The 21,182-nt window shown below is 41.4% G+C and overlaps 1 protein-coding gene across 1 annotated transcript in view; it reads right to left on the bottom strand.

The window, feature by feature from the left end:
- Positions 1–1,301: 1,301 nt before the first annotated feature.
- LOC306851725 (rho GTPase-activating protein 32-like) overlaps positions 1,302–21,182 on the bottom strand; it is a gene marked incomplete at both ends in the record, with an annotated part of 34,818 nt that continues 14,937 nt past the window's right edge. Inside the window, 16 exons of the mRNA XM_079388164.1 lie at positions 1,302–3,571; positions 4,533–5,183; positions 5,443–5,517; positions 6,608–6,753; positions 6,854–7,055; positions 7,163–7,308; positions 7,409–7,516; positions 7,851–7,933; positions 8,033–8,177; positions 8,585–8,687; positions 8,792–8,941; positions 9,306–9,384; positions 9,791–9,868; positions 10,446–10,568; positions 11,058–11,150; positions 12,370–12,507. Coding sequence (XP_079244290.1) covers positions 1,302–3,571; positions 4,533–5,183; positions 5,443–5,517; positions 6,608–6,753; positions 6,854–7,055; positions 7,163–7,308; positions 7,409–7,516; positions 7,851–7,933; positions 8,033–8,177; positions 8,585–8,687; positions 8,792–8,941; positions 9,306–9,384; positions 9,791–9,868; positions 10,446–10,568; positions 11,058–11,150; positions 12,370–12,507 — 4,590 coding nt within the window. The remainder of the gene's footprint in view (positions 3,572–4,532; positions 5,184–5,442; positions 5,518–6,607; positions 6,754–6,853; positions 7,056–7,162; positions 7,309–7,408; positions 7,517–7,850; positions 7,934–8,032; positions 8,178–8,584; positions 8,688–8,791; positions 8,942–9,305; positions 9,385–9,790; positions 9,869–10,445; positions 10,569–11,057; positions 11,151–12,369; positions 12,508–21,182) is intronic.

Raw genomic sequence — 21,182 nt, 5'->3', positions numbered from 1 at the left:
CCTCTGAACCTTTGATGTGCCCTCACGTTAGCGCGTATGGAGGAAACTTCAATGCAGAAGCATCATTAGAGTTGTCCTCCAGTGCTACAGTGCTCTCTGCTGTTCACTGCGCAACACCTGCAGGGGACTGTCAAATATAGTAACCAGTGTCGGAGTTATAAATATTAATGAGTAATAAAAAATTCATTAAAATGGAACAATAACAGGACTATATGTTGGTAATATAACTTCCTGATTTGAAGATTCAGATTAAAAAGCTTTAGGCAGGTGCTTGGTATAACGACAAGCCTGCCCAATAAACCTTAGAAAAACAATAGTCTAGACAGTAAAAGAAAGCAATCTGTCTTCATATGCTTATGATTCTACAATTATTTTCCAGGCTTTTGTCAAAGAAACAAAACATAATGGTCTGTGCACTGATTAGGCATTAGGTGCAACAAGGGTACATGTCATGATTTTGAATAAATAACTTTAATGAGAGTAAAGCAAAGAAAACACACAAAAAAAATGCACAAAACCAACTAAAATAGAGAACAGTATGCTTGTTAAAACTAAAACAGCAGTTGATCAGAACAGCATATATTCCATATGTAACCATGTAATGATTACTGCCGCTCAAACGAACGGTTAGATGAAAGCTCACCCACATCTTTGACTTAATGAACATGATGAAATAAAATGAGAAATCATCCTGTCTAAAGTGCCCATTGTTACATAAAACAGAAACCAACTATAAAGTGCATGATTTAAAAATGCAGAGGGAAAAACTTCTCGGTGGGAAGATTATGACCTTTCATAGTTATTCAGACCAAATACGCTGATGTCATTGACATATATAACTGTTTGATTCCACAGTCATGGTAATACATCAAAAAACTTATACTCTTCACCCAAAAACACAAGGCAGTGTTTTTGCACCTATATATTGCACCTATGATAAATTTTAAAAGCCTTTGTTAATTTTTCCTCAACATATTTTGAGTATTTTTGCAACCTCTGACCTCTAGTAACAAAATGGCACAACTAACTCAACACTTTAACGAATCAATCAGAGTAGTCATAATAATCATATACCATATTCTGAGTGAATTTCCAAATTTATGCAGTGACTGCTTATGTCGTTTGAACTGTAATATATAGAGTATGCAGTGCATACAGTGAAAAACACCCTTCAGTGAACTTTTAAAGTATCTTTTTAAATATTATTTTATCTGATTAACAATAGAAAACCACTGCCCTGCAGAGGTCATATATTTCTGGTTAATTTATTTTAGGTATTTTATTTATTTATTAAAAATCTGTCACTTGGAATAAATCTGCATCTCAGGTCTGAGCTCTGCCTGATGAAAACCTGTGTGGCCCACAGCTGTGGAATACAGTCTGTTACTATGAAGTGGCATGCAGCCGTAGTTTGGGAAAACACCCGAACTAGCTCGGCTGGCCTTATGGACTTTTGGATGTATGGATACATAGCTTTCGGAATAGTCTGACCGAGATGGCACATACATACTAGGAGTTCTTGTCCTGCTTTGGGAGGAGAGTGACAGTCTGTGATCCCGCTCCAGAGTCATTTTCGTTTGACCAGATGGATGGCGTGTTTTGACACTCTGCGATCTCTTAGACCTCTGAGGCTCCCTGCTAATTGCACGAATGTACTGGTAGTCTTCTTTAGAGTTGCTGAGAGTCTTATACATCAGCCTGTTTTGGTTGCGGTTTGCAAGACTGAAACTATCGCTGGACCCGGTGTGTTTGAAGTCAGGGCAGCTATATTCCTTATGTAGGGTCAGGTTGCGTGGCAGTGCTGCAGACTCGGGCCTATGTTGAGGATAGTTGTGCATGGATCGACTCTGCTTCATAATAAAAGCCGATTTGGCTCCCTGCCCACCGCCATGCCTGTCTGACTTTGAGGGCACAGGCATATCAGGCTCAGAAAGTGGGTGCTCTGGGGAGTAATGTGACACCATGGTCACCCTGTACTTTCCATCAGCCCCTTCAGTTGAAATCAGCATCTCCTTCCCAGAGTTTGACCTGCTCCTAGTGTGCATCGTTTCTTGGCATTGGTGGTCGCCTCTTACAAGATGGGGCTGGGACACAACTGGACCAAACAGCCTTTCTTTGACTGCATTTTCCTGCCTAATGGACTGACTGAAATGTCGATCGGATAAACCAGAATTAAAATCCTCGTAGAGAGAAGGGTTCTTCATTCTTGGCTGGAGACCGGCATCTCTGGTCATGAAATCGGACTCGTTGTTCACCGGGAGGTTGCGTAGAGGTTTGTGGTAGTTCTCAGTACTACGCATCACTTTTGATGAGTGAGAAGGCAGTTTGCTGAGCGTATAAGAGAGAGTGTATCCATGACTGTTCTCTCTGTATTGATTGTATCGAGCCTCTGAATAGGGGCTGTACCTGTACTGAACCTTCCCATCTTCAAAGTAAGGTCGCACTTGCTGGATGTCCGTTGGCGGTGGTTTTTGGTAAGGTTTGCTCTGGCTGCCTTGATGTTGGAGGAAGAAAAACTTGTCCTCTGGTGGAGTATGCACTGAACGCACCCTGCGAATGGTGGGGTAGACGGAGGCTCCATCCAATGGCGGATACCTTGGTCCTCCATGTTTATAGAGGCCAACTGAGGAGTAGTCTTCCCGTTTACCTTTATATTTAATGGACTGGTGCAGGGATCGTGGCGCAAGGGTATTGCAGTAGTTCCTTGAGAGAACTCTGGGATGGGGACGCCCATCGTCAGGCTGATAATAAGGGGTGCTTTGCTCAGCTGGACTTGACCACTGTTGGGAATAAGCAGACCTTTGGTCTCTGGGTTTGTACTGATACACCACACTTGCTGGAGTACTTGAAGCTTGTGGAAGAACTTCGTGCACCGAGGCAGGCATGGACGTTTCTGCCAATATGGCTCGAAAGTTGGCAGCATTAGCAGCCTGCTTGGTATGCAGCGCTTCAATGGCTGAATGACTATCCAAGGAAGAGAATCTCTCTGAAGGAGTTGGCTGTAAACTTCCATGTACCTCCATCGCCGCATCAAGGCTTGATCCACCTCCATCTGTACCAACTCCAACATGGCGGATGTTATCTCTCATCGTTGTGTGGCTCTCTGAAGCCCGCTGAATCTCTGGATCTCTGCGAGGAGAGAAATCCTGAGAGGGCACATGGGTGCACTGGCCACCAGCTGGTGCATCACAGCCATCAGAGAAGCTGAGCCCGCTCTCACTCCCATGGCAGGCCCAGGTGCTGCGTAGGCTGCCTGCATCGGTGTGGCTCTCAGTAGACATGGTGCTTGATGGATCTGGGAAGGTCCTGCTAGACACATAGCGTACCTCTCCATCAGAGGACGTCTGTAAAGTAGGAGGAAATTGAAGTGTGAAGAGTGGGTTCTGATGATGAACTGGAGAAATAGGTGTGGGAGGTTCAGAGCTCCCACGTTTGCTGAGTCGAGTGGCCTGTTGGGCAGATTCAGCTAGCGCTAGAGCTAGCATACGAGCAGCACTCTTTACTGCAGGCTGGGGAGTTATGAGAGACACAGACCTCACCAACCCAGGCGTGCATTCAAATGTCACCGCACCTAGATGAAGAAAAACAAACCAAAATACTTTTAAACAGAGGAACACAGAGCTAAAATACAACTTAAAAGAGTGGTTAAATGCTAGCTTGATTAACTTTCTGGCTTTTTCTTACGAATATCCTGTGTTAAATACCCTATATCAACATATTCCTTCAGGTAAAATACTAGCTTAGCTAACATTGTTAGTTTTATCTCATTGGCATTCATTGGCATTATTAGCTGTCTCTATCGCAGCATATTCTTTTAGGGAAAATGCAATGGTAACTGATTATTTCGCATTTGGTCACCTGGCATACGTAAAAGTCACATGATCATTGTTTAATGTACAATAACTTGCAAGAAAGACCTCATATGTGGCTGCTCTTAAGTATAAAGGACTTTCCTTGCCATAAATGGATAAGCCCTTATTTACACTGCACACGACTGTGGTGCATTACGGCTCCGACACAGCCACTCTACCAGCTGGGCAATGGCACGTTTCAGTGACTGAAAGATACGTAAAATACCAACATCCATTGCCATGACTTATCGCGAGAGCAAATAAATTACAATATTGTAATATATTAAAATATTACAAAAGTTTTGCACAAATCTGTAATGGAAACCTGGCTATTGTTAGAATGTTTTCTCTTGCAAACATTTCTAACAAGGGGTATTCATACCCTTAATCTGGTTCCGGGGGGAAATTTTGATGTTGTTTTGTTAAACTAATATAACAAATAGTAAAACATTGTGAAAAATATCAGGGCTGTAAATATATTTGAAGCTCTTAAACATATTATCTTTTGTAATTCACAGCTTAACACATTCGGTTAATGTTTTAAGGAGAGTAAACAAAATAATGAGTGTAAGTGTTGAGTTTGGAATTTTTTGTGGGTGACACTTGTAGTAGAACATATGTTCCTTAATATAAATATATTCATAATTTCATTGCATGCATGAATAAAAGAAAGGTGCTGACCTGAGTCTGCTCTTCTGTGCTCCTTGACTTCTGTGGATCTACTTTCTGCTTTGCAAAAGCTTGCAGAACGCTGATGGCCTTCACCACCTTTTGTGGACACACTGGGCTTTTTCACGAGAGACATAATGTCAGAAGGGCAGGACACAGTACTATTTTTTGCCACTGAGCTCTTTGCAGTGCTCTCATGGCCAGTCTTAGAGGTGCCCAGTTCCAGATTATTTGAGGTGACTGGCACTTCAGAGGGTTTGTGATTTGCATCTTCAGAGCGCAGTGGGATAAGATCAGGTGGCTGGGAGAGACTTGTGACTTTGTCTGAAGTCTCTGACTCTGTATGGCTGCTGCCCACCTTCTTGCGACTGCCTCTTTTCTTACTTCCTGGTACAGTGGGATCAACCAGCTGTGTGGACTGAAAGGCCAATGGGTCAATGTCCAAGGAGGCTATGCCTATAAACTCTGCATCTGCTGCAGGGTGAGGTGGAGATATAAGAGCTGGCACACAAGAGGAAGAGGAAACAGTGTCCTTCTTGTGGTCTTTGAGACTGGAGCGAGAGTCTCCAGTCAATCTGCTGTCCAGCAGCTCCTCATTGAAGGAGATTGATAAAGCATCACTGGTGGAGAGTGGTCGACGTGGACGATATATATTTGATCCACCTGAGACAAAACATTAGAGATCAGCCTATGGATGAGTAACAACTGTAAAACCGCTTGTATTCAAATTGTATTAAAGGTTCTGTGATGTTGCCCCTTCTCCTAAACCACACATAACAATAGCATGTTAGCAAAAACCGGAGACACATTGAATCACAGAAACAGATGTGATATCTCAGTGTTATGTGGCAGTAGAGAGTGGTTTAAAAAAAAGCTTATAACACAAGTATGGAAATGGAAAAAAGCGAAACATGATTTTTACCCTCAAAGTTATGTGAAGAGGACAGAGATTCTTCACTTTTAGCAGATCGTAGTGTTCCACTGTCTCCTCTTCCACCTATCAAGTAAGCCAGAGTTTAACTATTGTTTTAGGTAATTAATACTTTTATCAAGCAAGGATGCATTAAGATAATCAAAAGTTACTGTAAAAACTTTTATATTCCTAAGCTGTTCTTTTGAATTTTCTATTCATCAAAGAATCAGGAAAAAATATATTTCATAATATTAGGAATAGTTCACCCAAAAATTAAAATTCTGTCAGTAATTACTCACCTTCATGTCGTTCCAAACCCATAAGACCTTCGTTCATCTTCGGAACACAAATTAAGATATTTTGATGAAATTCGAGAGCTTTCTGACCCTCCATAGAAAGCAATGCAACTAAAAAATTCCCAGACCCAGAAACGCAGTAAGGACATAGACCATTAAATAGACCATGTGACAACAGTGATTCAACCGTAATTTTACAAACTTATGAGAATACTTTGATGTGATTTGGAGGAGAATAATTGTTGAATAAAGTAGTTATTTTTGTTTTCTTTGCACACAAAAAGTATTCTCATAGCTTCATAAAATTAAGGTTGAACCACTGATGTCACATGGACTATTTTACTGACGTCCTTACTACTGTACGTTTCTGGGCCTTGAACATTTCAGTTACACTGCTGTCTATGGAGGGTCAGAAAGTTCTCGGATTTCATCAATATTTTAATTTGTGTTCCAAAGATGAACGGTCTTATGGGTTTGGAATGACAAGAAGGTAAATAATTAAAGACAGAATTTTCATTTTTGGGTGAACTTTCCCTTTAAGCAGAACAACTGTTTTCAACATTGAAAATAAGAAATGTTAATCGAGGACCAAATCAGCATATTAGAATGATTTCTGAAGGATCACGTGACACTGAAGACCATAGTAATGATGCTGAAAATTCTACGTTTCCATCACTGGAATAAATTATATTTCACATTATTGTACAATTATAAAAAAATCAGTTTAGAAAATAGTTATTTCTAATGAACAGCTCCATCGTTGCTTTTGAGCATTGCGTATAGTGTGAAAATCATGACTAAAATGCCCTCTAGGTTAGTAGCTCACTAGGATTTGTAACAAATACAGGTTGATATTAAAAGGAGAGTCGAAGCTGTACCCGGAAGGGGAGCGGTTTTCATCTCATTGGGCTCACTGGGATGACGGTGCAGTTTGGGCTTGGCAGCAGCAGAGGACTTTCCCATATTAAAGAAGGAAAACAAGTTTCCCACAGGAGATTTCTTCGCCTTGGTTGAGCCTTTTTTCCTACATTTACCAGCAACAGTAACCAGTTACTACTTCACATCTGCATTTTTTCTAAATGAAGAAAATAGCACAATGCTAAAACTAGTACAAACTGACAGACCTCTCAGAAGGGAAGTCGATGACGGTGTGGAACTTGCCCTGCAGCACTGCAGGCCCCTCTCCCACATCAATATACTTGCTGTCCGGAGACACAGGAGAGCTGAGCTGGGCTTGAGTCCGGGCCTGGGCTTCCTCTAGAGAAAGCAGCTTGGTGGATGGAGAGCTCACCAGTAGAGACTTGGGTCGAGCTAAAGTAGTGTGGCCTGTGGATGCAGATTAGAGTTATGAGCTCATTTAAGATCCTCATTAGTAGAGTCTCATCTAAAAATCAATTCTGGTGGGAGGAGAATTGCAGAGACTCATTTCTCACCTGTGCTGTGGCGGATCAGAGTGCTGAGTTTGGGACTGAACAGAACGTCGACGTGATTAAGGATGAACTCAACAACAACTGACTGAACACGCACTTCCATGAAAGCAGAAGTGCCGCTGAAACACGCCGACTCAATCTGTTTAGACCTGCAACAATTGAGGAACAAGGAATGAATGCAACATTTTAGAGAAAAATTGCATCTTTACAGACAAATTTACCAAAAAAAAAAAAAAAAAAAAAAGATACCTGAGAAGATTTGGAGCCCAGACAATTGCAAGATTTTTGCAGTGCATGTTGGTGACGGCACTGTATGTTCCCATACAGGATAAATGTCTCATGAGGAACTCGAGAGTCCTGGAAACAAAGAATAAAAACAAAGATTTCATTATGTATTTACAGCACACTTCACCCAAAGATAAAAATTGTCATCTTTTACTCTCCCTCATGTCGTTATAAATCTTTATGACTGCATTTCTTTTGTCGAAGAACATTTTTAAGTTAAGTTAATGATGACAAAACTTCCATTTTTGGGTAAATTATCATTTTAAATCTAAACAGAAACACATTTACATTATTTTTCACTTATTAGCCCAACACCAAGAGCACAAAAGAATGATGTAATCATCTGATGAAGAGAAAACTGCACTTCTGTTTTTCATCAGTAGAGGATGCTGTATGCTCATCTAACCTGTAGTGTGGTGGAGGCAGCTGCTGTATGACATCATGGATTTTGACCAGCCTCTCCTCATCAGTGGCTGCTGATACAGCATCCTGGGAAAATATGCCAAAGCATCACCTCTGTGCTCCGATACTAGCACTACACAGTTACAGAACATTAGTGTGTCCGTGTAAAAGTGGTTCAATGCTTACTGAAAATTTCTCATATAGCTGGTAGGTCAGCAGTGGGTTGGGCAGCTCCCGGAAGTAGAGTTTGCACAGCGATCCCACTGAATGAATGTCTTGGACGTAGCTGTCCTTAGTGAGATCTGGAACATGCTCCGAGTCAAACTCGTGCCTATAGACACAAGAGGGTAATGCATTTTCTTTAGACTGATCGTTTTATATCTAATTGTATTCCTGTAAAAGGAAAAAAAGTATCATGGTTTCCACAAAAATATTAACCACAACTGTTTTCAACATTGATAATAATAAGAAATGTTTCTCGAGCAGAAAATCAGCATATTAGAATGATTTCTGAAGGATCTTGTGACACTGAAGACTGGAGTAATGATGCTGAAATTTCTGCTGAATAAATTACATTTTAAAATGTTAAATCAGAAATTAGTATTTTAAATTACAATAACATTTTCAATATTAAATGCAATATAAAATAAAAATTAAATGCAATATTAAATATTTTCAAATAAATGCAGCCTTTAATTTCTATGAATTTTCTAGGCATGAAAAATAAATAAACCTCACCTCAGTTTCTGAATGTTAGATGAAATCCCAGATAAGCGGTAAATTCCGTCCACGACTCCATGTCTCTCAATGAACTCAGTGCAGCTTCTGATGACCTGTGGAACTGTTGGAGCAACACATTAAATCTGCACTTTAAATATGAATTATACAATTCAATGAAATATTTAGATGCAATAAACATCCTCTAATGTCTCTCTCTCCTCTCACCATCATGGCTCGAGTTAAGCAAATGCTCTCCAAGGTCACAGCCGAACACTCTCTCTTTCAGGATACCTCGCTGTTTCAGCTTCTGCTTGGTGGGACGCGACTTCATGAACGTGCGCAGAAATGTGATCAGCTTGCCATGCTTCTTAGACACTACAAAAAATGAAAATAACAAAACTTTTAAATCAATACTGCCAGCTAGTAACAAACTGTACCTCTAAATATGCTAAGGCTGATTTAAAATTTCATTTGAAACTGAATAAATTAAGTACCTATAACAGAAAACTGATATAGAGGAACATTTTTTTTCCCCTTCTGCCTTCACATCGGTCTTAGTACAATAAAAATAAAAAATTGTAATGTTTAAATACATTTTATTTAATTACACTGATCACTTGATGAGTTAATAATATACCTTAATGAACTAATGAAATAATAAATGTCATCACTTTAATTGATTAAATGTAGGGTGCAATAATTATACTATATTTTTACACTAAAATAAAAAAGTGTGTACCTGGTTTGGCCAAAGAGTTTACATTGGAGGGGATTTTCTCACTAATGAGTTCCACGCATTCAGAAGGAAAAAATCCCACCTGTGAATGAAAAAAATAACACACTGAATAAAACTAAATGCTTCATAGCTCACTTCATTTCAACAAGGGCAAAATTACCATAATTAGGCCTACTCTTTAAACAGTCTAAAATCTCTTAAAGACACAGCTGTGAATAAGTCTGTACATAACATTTACAATCCTGCTGCAGCACAATATGAATAGATTATTTATAGTCCTGCATATCAGTAGCAATTACATTACGACACATTTATCACCACTAAAATTCCTCCCTTATCAGCAATAGAGAAAGATGACTGTAATGAGTCGATGTTTTGAATCAGATGTGACATAAAAGCTGCAAAAACAAGTTTCAGATGTAAAGCAAAGTGTTTCCAACACAAAGGCTTTTTCATGAAACTAAACTAAAATAAAAAACACAGCATACTTGAAATCCATGCTTGCCCCTCCACCAGCCAGTGTCTTCTTTAGGAGGCATATCAATCACTGATACTATGTCTCCAACCTTTTGAAGAGAAATTATGCTTCAGTTATTAATACCAAATCCCAAAATAAAAAAAAATTGTATGTGTATGTATGTATGTATGTATGTATGTATGTATGTATGTATGTATGTATGTATGTATGTATGTATGCATGTATGTATGCATGTATATATACACATACATACACACACACACACGCGTTGGTTTTTGTGGTTTATGGGGACTCTCCATAGGCGTAATGGTTTTTATACTGAAAAAACTGTGTGTGCTATTGCCCTACACCAACTTTACACCTAAACTTAGCCCTCACAGGAGACTTTGTGCATTTTTAGATTTTCCAAAAAAAACACCATTTAGTATGTTTTTTAAGCCTTTTGAATTACGGGGACATAGGCAGTGTCCTCATAAACCACCTTCATATTGTAATACCTCTGTCATACCCATGTCATTATACAAATTTGTGTCCTCATAAACCACATAAACATGCACACACACACATATATACATACATATATATACATATATATACACATATATATATACACACACATATATACATATACACATATATATATATATATATATAGACACACACACCTCAAAAGAGAGTTCATCTGCTGCTTGGGCGATGTAGCGCTTTATGACATGGGCCGCAGCTACAGCAGGAACATTAATAGAGGATTCGTCATGAACCAGCAGGTGATTGCCTTTGTTATCAATCTAGGAGAGTGAAGAAAGACGAATCAAATATATGAACATAAGCATATAATCAGCAACCAAAAAAAACATCACATTATGTAATGATTTCATATTTCCTTTTACGATGACTCGAAAGGTGCAACATCAGTGTGAAACACACAATATGCTGGGAAAGCGCAAGCTCGTGTGACTGAGCACGTTGAGACAAGTAAAGTCAGGTGTCTCCTATCCTTGTTAATGACTAACTGCATTTAAAAAACAGGTGTCAACTGTTGTTTTATACACTAAGTCTGAAGTCTGTCCTAAAATCGGATTGTGTTTTATGAGACATTGTGAGCAATTTACTGTTGTTAAAGCAAAGGTGTTAAACACACCTCTTTTGTTAAACACACTGTGCCACGGTCAATTCACAGCCAATCGCGCCTATCTTTAAGAGGCAGGATTTGGGCAGGCAGCCACAGGAAGCATTCAGGTGTAGTGTAGGTTAAAAATCAGGAGTGACATTAATACCTCCATCCATGTGAGTGCTGGCCCGCAGTTGATCTTGTTATCAGCGATGGCTGAGAGACGGGAAATATACGCAGTAAGCATCCGGGAAAGTGTCTGTGGAGAAAGAACATAAACTGAGAGGGGATAATAAACAAAGAGACCATTTTCAACACTCTCATTGTGCTCTTTTTTAGATATAAGCCTTTGATCCAACATAATAGCTTGGTTCCAAAGCCTAGTGAGTGGCCTTGTTGTCTGCCATCTACTTGTACCTTCTAAGGGAGGATCCTAACTGAAACAATTACCCTCAAAATACTTATTTAATATGATCTACATGTGCAGCAACATGGTGTACTACATAACTACAACTACATAAATAGTTCTCTGTACAGGAAGCATGTTTGAGTTTGAGGTTAGCATGTTGCTAAGCTAACTACACAATACTCTATAGACCATATGTAGCCCCACCCCTTTTCTGTCTTTCATTTTGTATTTCCATAGTGTGAAAGTAAGATTTTACAAATTTATGAATAAATTCCGTTCTACTGCTATTTGTTATGACTTCTTCTTCAAACATTACAATGCTCATGATAACTTTCTGTGAACTCTACAATAAGTAAATCCGCTTCACCAGCTAATTACTCTTCAACAGCAATGCCATAGAAAAATATGGCAAACTTCTGCAATATAACCACAATATATACACTCAACACAAATATTGCAGGAGGTGGGCTCCAGAAGTAAAAATCCCATTTATTTTCTTCATAGGGAAAGTGATTTTTGACAAGAATCTTTTAAAGACAGGCCTACTGTGAGCTATGAAGTTGTTAATCGATTATATATGTTTTTGTTGAAGCAATCAGCCTGCATGGTTTCAATCATGTTTAACAACGCATGGTGGAAAAACTACATTACCCATGATTCTGCAAAGAAATCTCCACCAGTCATAGAATCTAAACAAGCAAATTGCACCAAATGTACTCCCATGAAGTGTTGCAAATGACGTAATAGTTAATAGTTGTGTATAGATGCATGTTTTGTTTTAAATCAAAGTTTGTATTGAAGATTTTAACTCTTTAATGAAGACTTTAAAATTTCCTGTGAGAAAAATACTCCGGGAACCAAATGGTGGTTGGGCACTGTTGTGCTATATTGAGAAAATAGTGAATTTTTAATTAGACTGAACTTTTTAACAATATTTTTTCAGTATTGAATGAATTGCATAAGCATTTCCATTTTCGGCCACCATTTTGAATTTTCACTGCACTGGGACTGTCTTCACCAAGGATACCTGTAGACAGTCAATATATAGTAGACAGTGTGGTGAACCAACCTCAGGTTTGTCCTTCAGGCTGTCTAATCGGGGCACCTCAGGAAGCTGAGAGAATCGTCTATCATAGATACAGAGGTGGAGATGCTTGTCAAGGACACGAAACTCTTCATATGAACGCCTTACTGTCCACTTACGACCCTAAGACACATGAAAAGCAATAAGAGAGAATGTAGGAAGAACAGTCATTCTGAATAAAGAAGAGAGAGTTAGACTGACAGAAATCTCCTTGAGAAAACAGGAAATAGATAACGATTGAGAAAAGTATACTATACTTGTTGATTCTGTAACATCTGCTTATGATCCTTGATGGTCATTGGGACTTTATATCTTAAGAGACCCCTTTTAGCCTTTTGACATTTGCATATAATTCACAGACCTAGCCCCACATCCGACCTTTATACGGGTGCTAAATTGCCAATGGTTGTCTCCCCCACTGTCAAAAGATGCTAAACATATTGACTGTCTTTCCTCTCCATCGGACTTCAAACACATTCTAAAGAGACCCTCAGTACCAGACCTGGCTGACCAGTGGACTACCCCCCGTGTTAAGATACATAACACACACACAGAGACATTTTCTTTATTTAGACCATAATTAATCAGTTACAAAGGTATCAGGTATATGCATGTGTTGTTTGTATGTTTCCTTATTATATTAGCCTAGTTACCACTCGTTATTCGCATTAGTAAGCTCTAAACACATATTCAGGCGTATCTCTGGTTGAATATATTGTAGATGTCTCTTTCTTGATATCAAAATGATCTGCTCTTTATTTCTCAAACAATGATGTACACTATGTGATCGTGAAATGCATCATACTATTTTTACTCTACTGTGGGAAAATTTACACCAATTCGCCAGAACACTCATAAAACATGCAAATGAGGTGTCAAGTGGGACAAAGAAACACTTTCCCGCTGAAACTATGTGCCTTGTTTTTGGTCAAACTAACCAAAATGGGTGTTACAGGGAAACCAGATAAAACATCTCCCACACCCAAAAGACGAGGTCTTCTCTTTACTTTCGGTGCCCTGGAGACACACACATCACCTTAGAAATCTTGTGACTCCCCTTTCGGGGGGAGTCCAAGCTTCTGGCATTTTTAAGTTCAGTAACTTTGTCGATTCACTTCGGACCAATCAACCCGTGGCTGGAATGACGAAGCTTTCACTCCTAAAGGAATTCACCAAGAATCTATGCATTATACATGCACCAGGACACTTTACTCAGCACCAACAAAACCAATATGCACGTAACCGCTTGTTAACTATTTAGATGCGCTTCTAGGCTTCGACCCCTTTTAATTAAGGTGATGCGATTCTCTGATGGTTCTAACAGGTTGTGTTTAGCTGATGTGTAAATCCTGCCATTACGCTCTACTCTCTTGTTCTCTGGGGAACAAGAGTGAACTCTCTTGTTCTCTGGGGAAGTCGTGGCCTAATGGTTAAAGTAATCCACCCTCAATACCACGACTGAGGTGCCCTTGAGCAAGGCACCGAAACCCCAACTCTTCCCCAGGCGCCCGCAGCATAAATGGCTGCCCACTGCTCCGGGTGTGTGTGTGTTCACTGCTGTGTGTGTGCACGTTGGATGGGTTAAATGCAGAGCACAAATTCCGAGTATGGGTCACCATACTTGGCAGTATGTCACTTCACTCACTTCACTCTCTCTCTCTCTCCCTCTCCATGCCTTCCTTGCGTTGGCATCTGTGTTTAATGTGTGTATGTGTCTAGTTCAATGTTACATGTTCCCTTATAGTGTAGTTTAATAAACATCCATATGTATTCACGCTTGGTTGTCTATGTCTGCTACTAACAGCTATTAACGTTTCGGTTTTGTTACATGCCTCTATGAGCGATGTATTAGTGAGGAAATTATTTTTCGTGGCCAGAGAAATAATTTTCCTCAAGAGTCAATAGACGATTAAAACTGTCCGTACCGCGGACGAACAAATAATTTTATTGTACCATTAATGCTACAGTTAATTCCTGAAGATGAATATAATTGATAACCCGTTATGATTAATTATGTTCATTTCACTTTGAGCTAATTTGCTACAGTTTGGTGGAGATGCTGGGGAACGTTTTAAACCTGGTTCTGTGAGCAGACTCAATAACAATGATGTGTTTCTTGTGCGTGTTTATTCAAACTATCCAACTGCATCTTTTTGTGAATGAATGTGTAAGCTACACGCCCACTTTCCGTGCCTTAACAGTTCTCGAGTTTCCCCACTGAGAAACCAGCCACTGTTACGGACTTAAGCTAAATGCAGTTTATAAATTTGACCCTATAAAACAACTAAACCTTTTATAGCGGTCTTAATGCTAATTTAGCCGCTCTAAATTGAGCGAAGAAAACCTCTTTTAGCGCGAAGAAGATAGCGAGCGATGTTCCTCGCTTATCTTAAAATTAAGGCCTTATATTATGTATAGCTAGATTGATGCCATTGGTGTTCCAATGCCATAGAACTAGACTATTACTCCCATGGATTTAATCATTAGCGTAGCTAACTAATGCATGACCCCTTGCCCGATCACGAAGCAAAATTAATCATAGAATACTGCAGGACAGTATCGGATTAATGATAACTGGGAGTCTTAATCTTGATCGAGTAATTGATGCAACAACAGCATAAGTCCCATATATCTGGCGAAGAAACCCCAGATCGGCAGTGCGTATAAATAGTTTTACATTAAGGTTATCTGATCTTGGGCGAAAAATTCCCACTTTCAGTTTTGAACAGCATAAGACCCATATCTGACTAGTACATCTCAGATCGGCAGCGCATAGAGTTGTAGATTAAATCTATTTAATATTGGGTGAAGAAAATCCCCATTTTCGGGTTTTTGTTTTAAACCGCGTAAGTCTCTCCTGAAAAGATAAAATCTTCAGGACAGCGGCTCCAGTTTTAGTGGCTCCAGTTTTAGCTGTGTGATGAGAAGAAAAAAATAAAAATAAATCTCACTACAGTTTTTGGTATGTCGTCTGTTTATTGTTGCGTTATCATTGCATTCATATTAATCCATTGATGTGATGCAACTGATGGTCAATTTAATGGTGTAATGCTTTGCCATTGTCTGTGAAGTGAACATGCTGTGTAAGTTACGAATGAAGTGTGAACGACAGGTCATGACTGGCTGAGCGCGAGATTCCCATGCATGTTTACATCCGGCTCACATGCTTCACGCACATTGTGCATCGGTTTCTTAGCAATATTTCAGCCAGAATCGGCCCGAGTGTGCTTGCTATCTGCACGACGATTCCAGGATTACATCGACAAAATAATCTCGTGGCCAGACATATTATCACACTCCCACGAGTTAATATGTTGTGGCCAGGACAAAACTAGCCTGAGTGAACCGAACATATCCCCTCCCGGTTGCAGTAAATGCTTCGTTCGACTTTTCGGAGACCATCTACTCTTCCCTGTGGATGACCTCTGACCTACTTTCTTTATGATCTGAATTTCTGAGCTTTGAATTTTAAATATTCAATTTAATGTTCCGAATTTCTTCTTCATCTTGAAAACTTGAAGCTGTATTTTTTAAAACTGGATATTTGCATTCAAAGAATTCAGAACAAAAAATCTGCTGTTTGAAAATACATGTTTATTAAAAAAAACTGCCATAAAAAAATTCAGTTGTTTAATTTCAAATGTTCATTATTCAAGTTTAAAAAAATTCAAATTCAGAACTATGTTAAATGCCACATTATATTCAGTTTTGTTAAATGACACCTGTCAATAATTCAAATTTACACAATTCAAATTCAAATAGTTTTATCATATTATAAGCTCCATACGCGCACCATTTCACAAAAAAAAAAAAAAAAAACTAAACTAAACTGGCGAACGATTTCAGCGCGGATAGCGAGGAGCTCCGATCGCTGCTTCATTCCAGTTTACACATTTTTCGTTACACCCGGTAAAAGAGTCGCATGATAAAGCGTGTCATCAGCCTTTACAGCATTTATCCGGCTTTGTTCATACAGCGCTCGTTCCGGGCTCGCACCTGTGTCCAGATCATCCAGCCCTGCCACCCACCTGATCAGCCAAAGGCTTGGCTAAGCGCTGCAACAGACGCCCTCCAGCCCGGGACCACTCCTGATCTACAGTACCTGAGCGAAACAGCTGGATGACAACCTGAACTGGCAGACAGACCATGATCAAACCAAGGCTACAGCCACAGAGAGCCAACCAGGATCATCGGTGCTCTTGCCTACAACCGCATCATCCAGTTAACGCTGAGCGAAAGATGCTTCAACCATAAGGAGGCCCGGAGGACCGGGAGCGTGTGCAGAACTGCCAGACCAGCAAGTGACAGCGGATTAAGAGGACAAGGAGCAACAGGCTGAAGCTCTCTTAAGTAATGGCCCATGCGAACTGAAACAAGGGGCAGGGACCCTTCCAGAGGATCACTGCAGACGCACACACCGTGTGGCCCCACAGATCCCAACAAGCTGGCCAGAGACAATACGGCTGTCAACCTAAATACTGCAGGAGGCCACCACACTTGCTTGCCTGCAAAACATGAACTGTTATGCTTGAACTCTGCCCAATGTGACCACATGAAACAGACTATCCGGTCAGGATCACCTCCAGCCTTAAGGCACACAACATGCTGTACCAGCAGTCTGAAACTGTCAAAGCGGATTACAAAAACTACAAGAAGCCTGCTACAGCCAGCTCTAAGTCTACGGCAGATGACAGAAAAGGGCACAAGGGAGGAAGGCTTCAACTCCAGAACCTTCCCTCCTCCCGAAATCCGCATCACATTGTGAGTTACCACCCAAGCGCCATGGCCTTCCCCTGCACAATGACCACCTGACATCTGCAGAACTCAGCCCATATGGCCTACAGAGAACACAGCGCTGCCTCCATAGAGACTGTTAAAATCCTGCCCATCTCTGCGCAGTACCCAGAACTGACTCTGGAGAGCACACGGACCAGCAACAGAGATCCTGAGGACATAAAAGAAACTGATCCTGAGAGTGGCCTCCCCAGCAGGGCAAACAGGATATATCAGACTCCTTTTAACTACAAGTGGCATGAGAAATCAACAACCTACCAGAAAGCCCTCCTACTAAGAGAAATGCCCAGATCGTGGCAAGCAGTCTCTCACCACAGAGACATCCATCCTAACACCAGATGGTCATGGCACCCAAACAGCACATCAGCAGATGGCTGACCACCCCCGACAGGCCAAAATACACACACGGCCAACTCACACCTGACCATCAGCTCCATGAGACTGTACACCCCGTGTACATAACCCAAATGGACACAGGCTCTCTTTCCACCAACATGGACCTGCCATAGGGTTTTGAGCCCAATGGACTTTAAGCATTCATAGAATTGGCCTCAAGTGCGGGAACGTTCACATTTCCAGCCAGCCAACTCATCTGAAGTACACTGCCAGCTCACAAAGATCAGGCCTGACATTACAGCTGGTCGCGTGAACTCAGTCTCAAGGTCAGACCAGCCCACGACCCAGACTCCTCCTGCCCTTACGCCTTGAAAGGCACATCACTGTGATAGATGCTTCATCAGAAAGTCAACACAGTTCCTCAACAACAAGGACACAGCATGTTGGAAAACAAGGCAAGACTTGGAGCTCTGGTGACACTGGAGTAAATCCAACTTGTATGTCACTTCCAACACTTTGGCAGAACCCAAGCTGAAGCTCAGAAACAGAACTGAACTCTTAAGGCCCAAAGGTGTGCTCTGAACATGCAGTCATACATGCATACCTCCTTCTCAGTGATAAAGAGCTGCTGGGTCACATTGACCCTTTGCTGAAATTGAGACAGCCGAAACCCCGGGCTGAAGTGCGAGAACCCCTTCCACTCCAGCCAGACAGGTCACCCAGACAGACTGTCAGGCCACGGGAAAATCTCACAGCCAGCCATGAGGACATGGCCTGAAGCCTCACACGCTTCAAGGTACTCACAAAGCACACATCAGACCGGCCTTCGCAAGCAAGTGCACAAGTTTCCTATGAGGTCCTGTTGTCAACCATGGTGACTGCCAAGGACACCTGCGTCTTAACTTGAAGTAAAATAACCAATGCTCAACCTGTTACTTCTTGGTTCTTGCAGACCTCGCAACCCCCTGTGGAAGCCCAGTAAAGTGCAAGAACTTCCGGCCAGACCATACCAGACGTTTACTCTGGTAAAAATATGAGACTGCAGTACCAGCATACACAAAATGGGAACGGACAGCGACAGTGTGACACACAGACAGCGTGGCCAAACCCTCAACCACACACCTTCAAGGGAAGGGAGGGAACCTGGCCCCACTCTGAGCCACACCCCCTTCTTCTAAGAGACATCCTGCACCTGCCGACAACTGCTAGTGCCAAAGCTGCTCTTCACAAGAGGCAATGATGCAGAGCTAATGTCAACTATGTGCACTCACTCAAGACCACATTACATCAAACTCAACTGGCATCTGCACTCTATACCATGCCTGATTTACTCTCATCCCAAGGAGTTTCATCTGACAGCTGGATTCACCAACTACTGCATTAGTCCTGGTCTACACCAACAAATGTCCAGAACTAAAGGGGGGTTACCCACTTCAGCAGAACACTGCTCCCAAAGGAGCACTAACTACTCGGATGACAAAAAAGCCCTGCTCTGCACTTCACAAACCATCCAGCAATTTTCCAGTTACAATGGAACATGGAAAGTGATCACAGAGACATGCAGCCAACCTGTAATGGCCCTCAACAGCCAAAGCATCCGTACAGGGGACCAACGCACCCAAAGCCACATGGTCAATGGCCTTTTAAGGATGCAATGTTGAGGCATGATGTGCCCAGAGCGGGTGCTTTGTGGGTTAACAGCAAACCTCTCCCACAGCAACACTTCAAGCTGGACTCCCAGTCATCACAGTACAAGTGACAGCCATCCTGATCACCCTGATCGCATCGGCTCACAAAACTCAGAGAACTCCTCAGTTACACAGACTCAAATTATGCCAAGCTCAGCTTCACACGCCACCTCCTTGGCTAGGAAAAAGATGAGTTTGCCACAATGAACAAGAAGCCAGTCAAGCACCAACACCTGTCCCAGGCGCGCAACAACATCATAAGTGCATTGCATGGTGAGCTATGGTCTCAACCAAGACCCACCCACCCATGACATGGCAGCCGTAACCAACAGGAGACCAACTTTTACTTCCATGGTACCCACCTCGCAGCCCTGGCACTAACCTAATGACTATCCATGGATGGCACTGCCTAAAAAACCTCTGACTGATCAATGACACTTATTCTTTGCCACCTCCCTGACCCCTCCAACCACCCTATCGCATTGGCTCAACTGGCTGCTGCTCCAGCCCTCAAACTGTGTGTTGAAAATGCTGTGTGTGCTGAGCAGCATTCTATAATATGTCCCCGATGACCACACTATGCCAAAGCTTGTGGTGCCACATTGACAAAGGGGGGTCAGGTTAATGCATGCCAACAACGCACCATGTGCTGGACACCACAGTACCAGAGACACTAAAACAAGAGGCATACGGGGCTGGCATACGGCAAGATGTGGCGGAATATGTCAGAGCATGTCAGGTTGCTGTCAATTCCGAGCAGCAAACCCGAACCACAAAGCCCCACCACAACACAATCTTTGGGTTTGCAATCACTGAAATAACACTTAGCTGTTTCACCAAATATAGGCCTATAACATACAGATCTGTGTCAGTCCTCACTTTTCAGTCTGCCAGCATGTCACAAACTGCAAACCCCAAGTAGGAGATGTGAACACCTGGCTAAGAGGCATTACATATAGTCTCACCCACAAGACCATTGAACTTTTAATATTCTGAGTAATAGTCATGATTCGGAAGAGACTCCTGACATGACTCAAGCCAGAATCACCACCACGGGGAGCTAAACAAGTCCATCAGTTCCCCAAGCTACGCCTTCACAGCCCAGCTGACACTAAGCGACGAACACAGCACCCATCGTCAGAAGGAGCTGACACGTGCCCAAAGCCGCATAGACAAGCTGCCAGTGAAAGTCCAGGATGATTTCAGGCATCAGACCACTGAGATCCTGAGAGAGCTATTGCACATCCCACACTGCACAGACAAGCTCGAAGTGAAAACCCAGGATAAACTCAAGGTACCAGACGGAGTGAAGCAGGAAACAAAGGAAAAAGTTGAACAGTGTCAGATTCACTATCTTCACGTGTATTACCAAGATTCACTATCTTCACGTGCCATCTATTTTCATCCGCTGGATTTATAATTTCTTAAGTGACAGGCCACAGGCAGTAAGGATGGATAGCATTACATCTACAACTATCATTGTTAACACTGGAGCTCCTCAAGGCTGCGTCCTCAGTCCTTTTCTTTATACACTGTACACCAATGACTGTCTTAATCACTCTGATTATGAGATATTTCAAATACTGATACAGCCATACTCGCCCTCCTTAACAAAGAGGACTCAGTTACAGCATATCATCAATCTGTTGCTTATTTCACTCAATGGTGTACAGACAACCATCTTCTCAATGTTACTAAAACAAAGGAATTGATTTTTGATACACAGCACAAATTTTCTACTGCTCACTGCCCTATATTCATCAATGGACAGTCAGTAGAAATTGTTGACAGTTTTAGGTACCTTGGCATTATCTTAGATAACAAACTAAGTTTTTGACCATCATGTCACGGACATTCCTAGATGCTGCCAACAAAGACTTCTGGTTATACGTAAACTCAGTTTTTTTTTCAGTGAAACTATATTTTTTGCTTCTTTTGTATCGCAGTATCATTGAATCTAGTATCCTGTATTGTGCCACT

This window comes from Barbus barbus, assembly GCF_936440315.1.
Source record: "Barbus barbus genome assembly, chromosome: 31".
In the NCBI taxonomy this organism is placed as follows: Eukaryota; Metazoa; Chordata; class Actinopteri; order Cypriniformes; family Cyprinidae; genus Barbus; species Barbus barbus.
The sequence above is the reverse complement of the archived record's forward strand: the minus strand, read 5'-3'. Positions and strand labels throughout refer to the sequence as shown.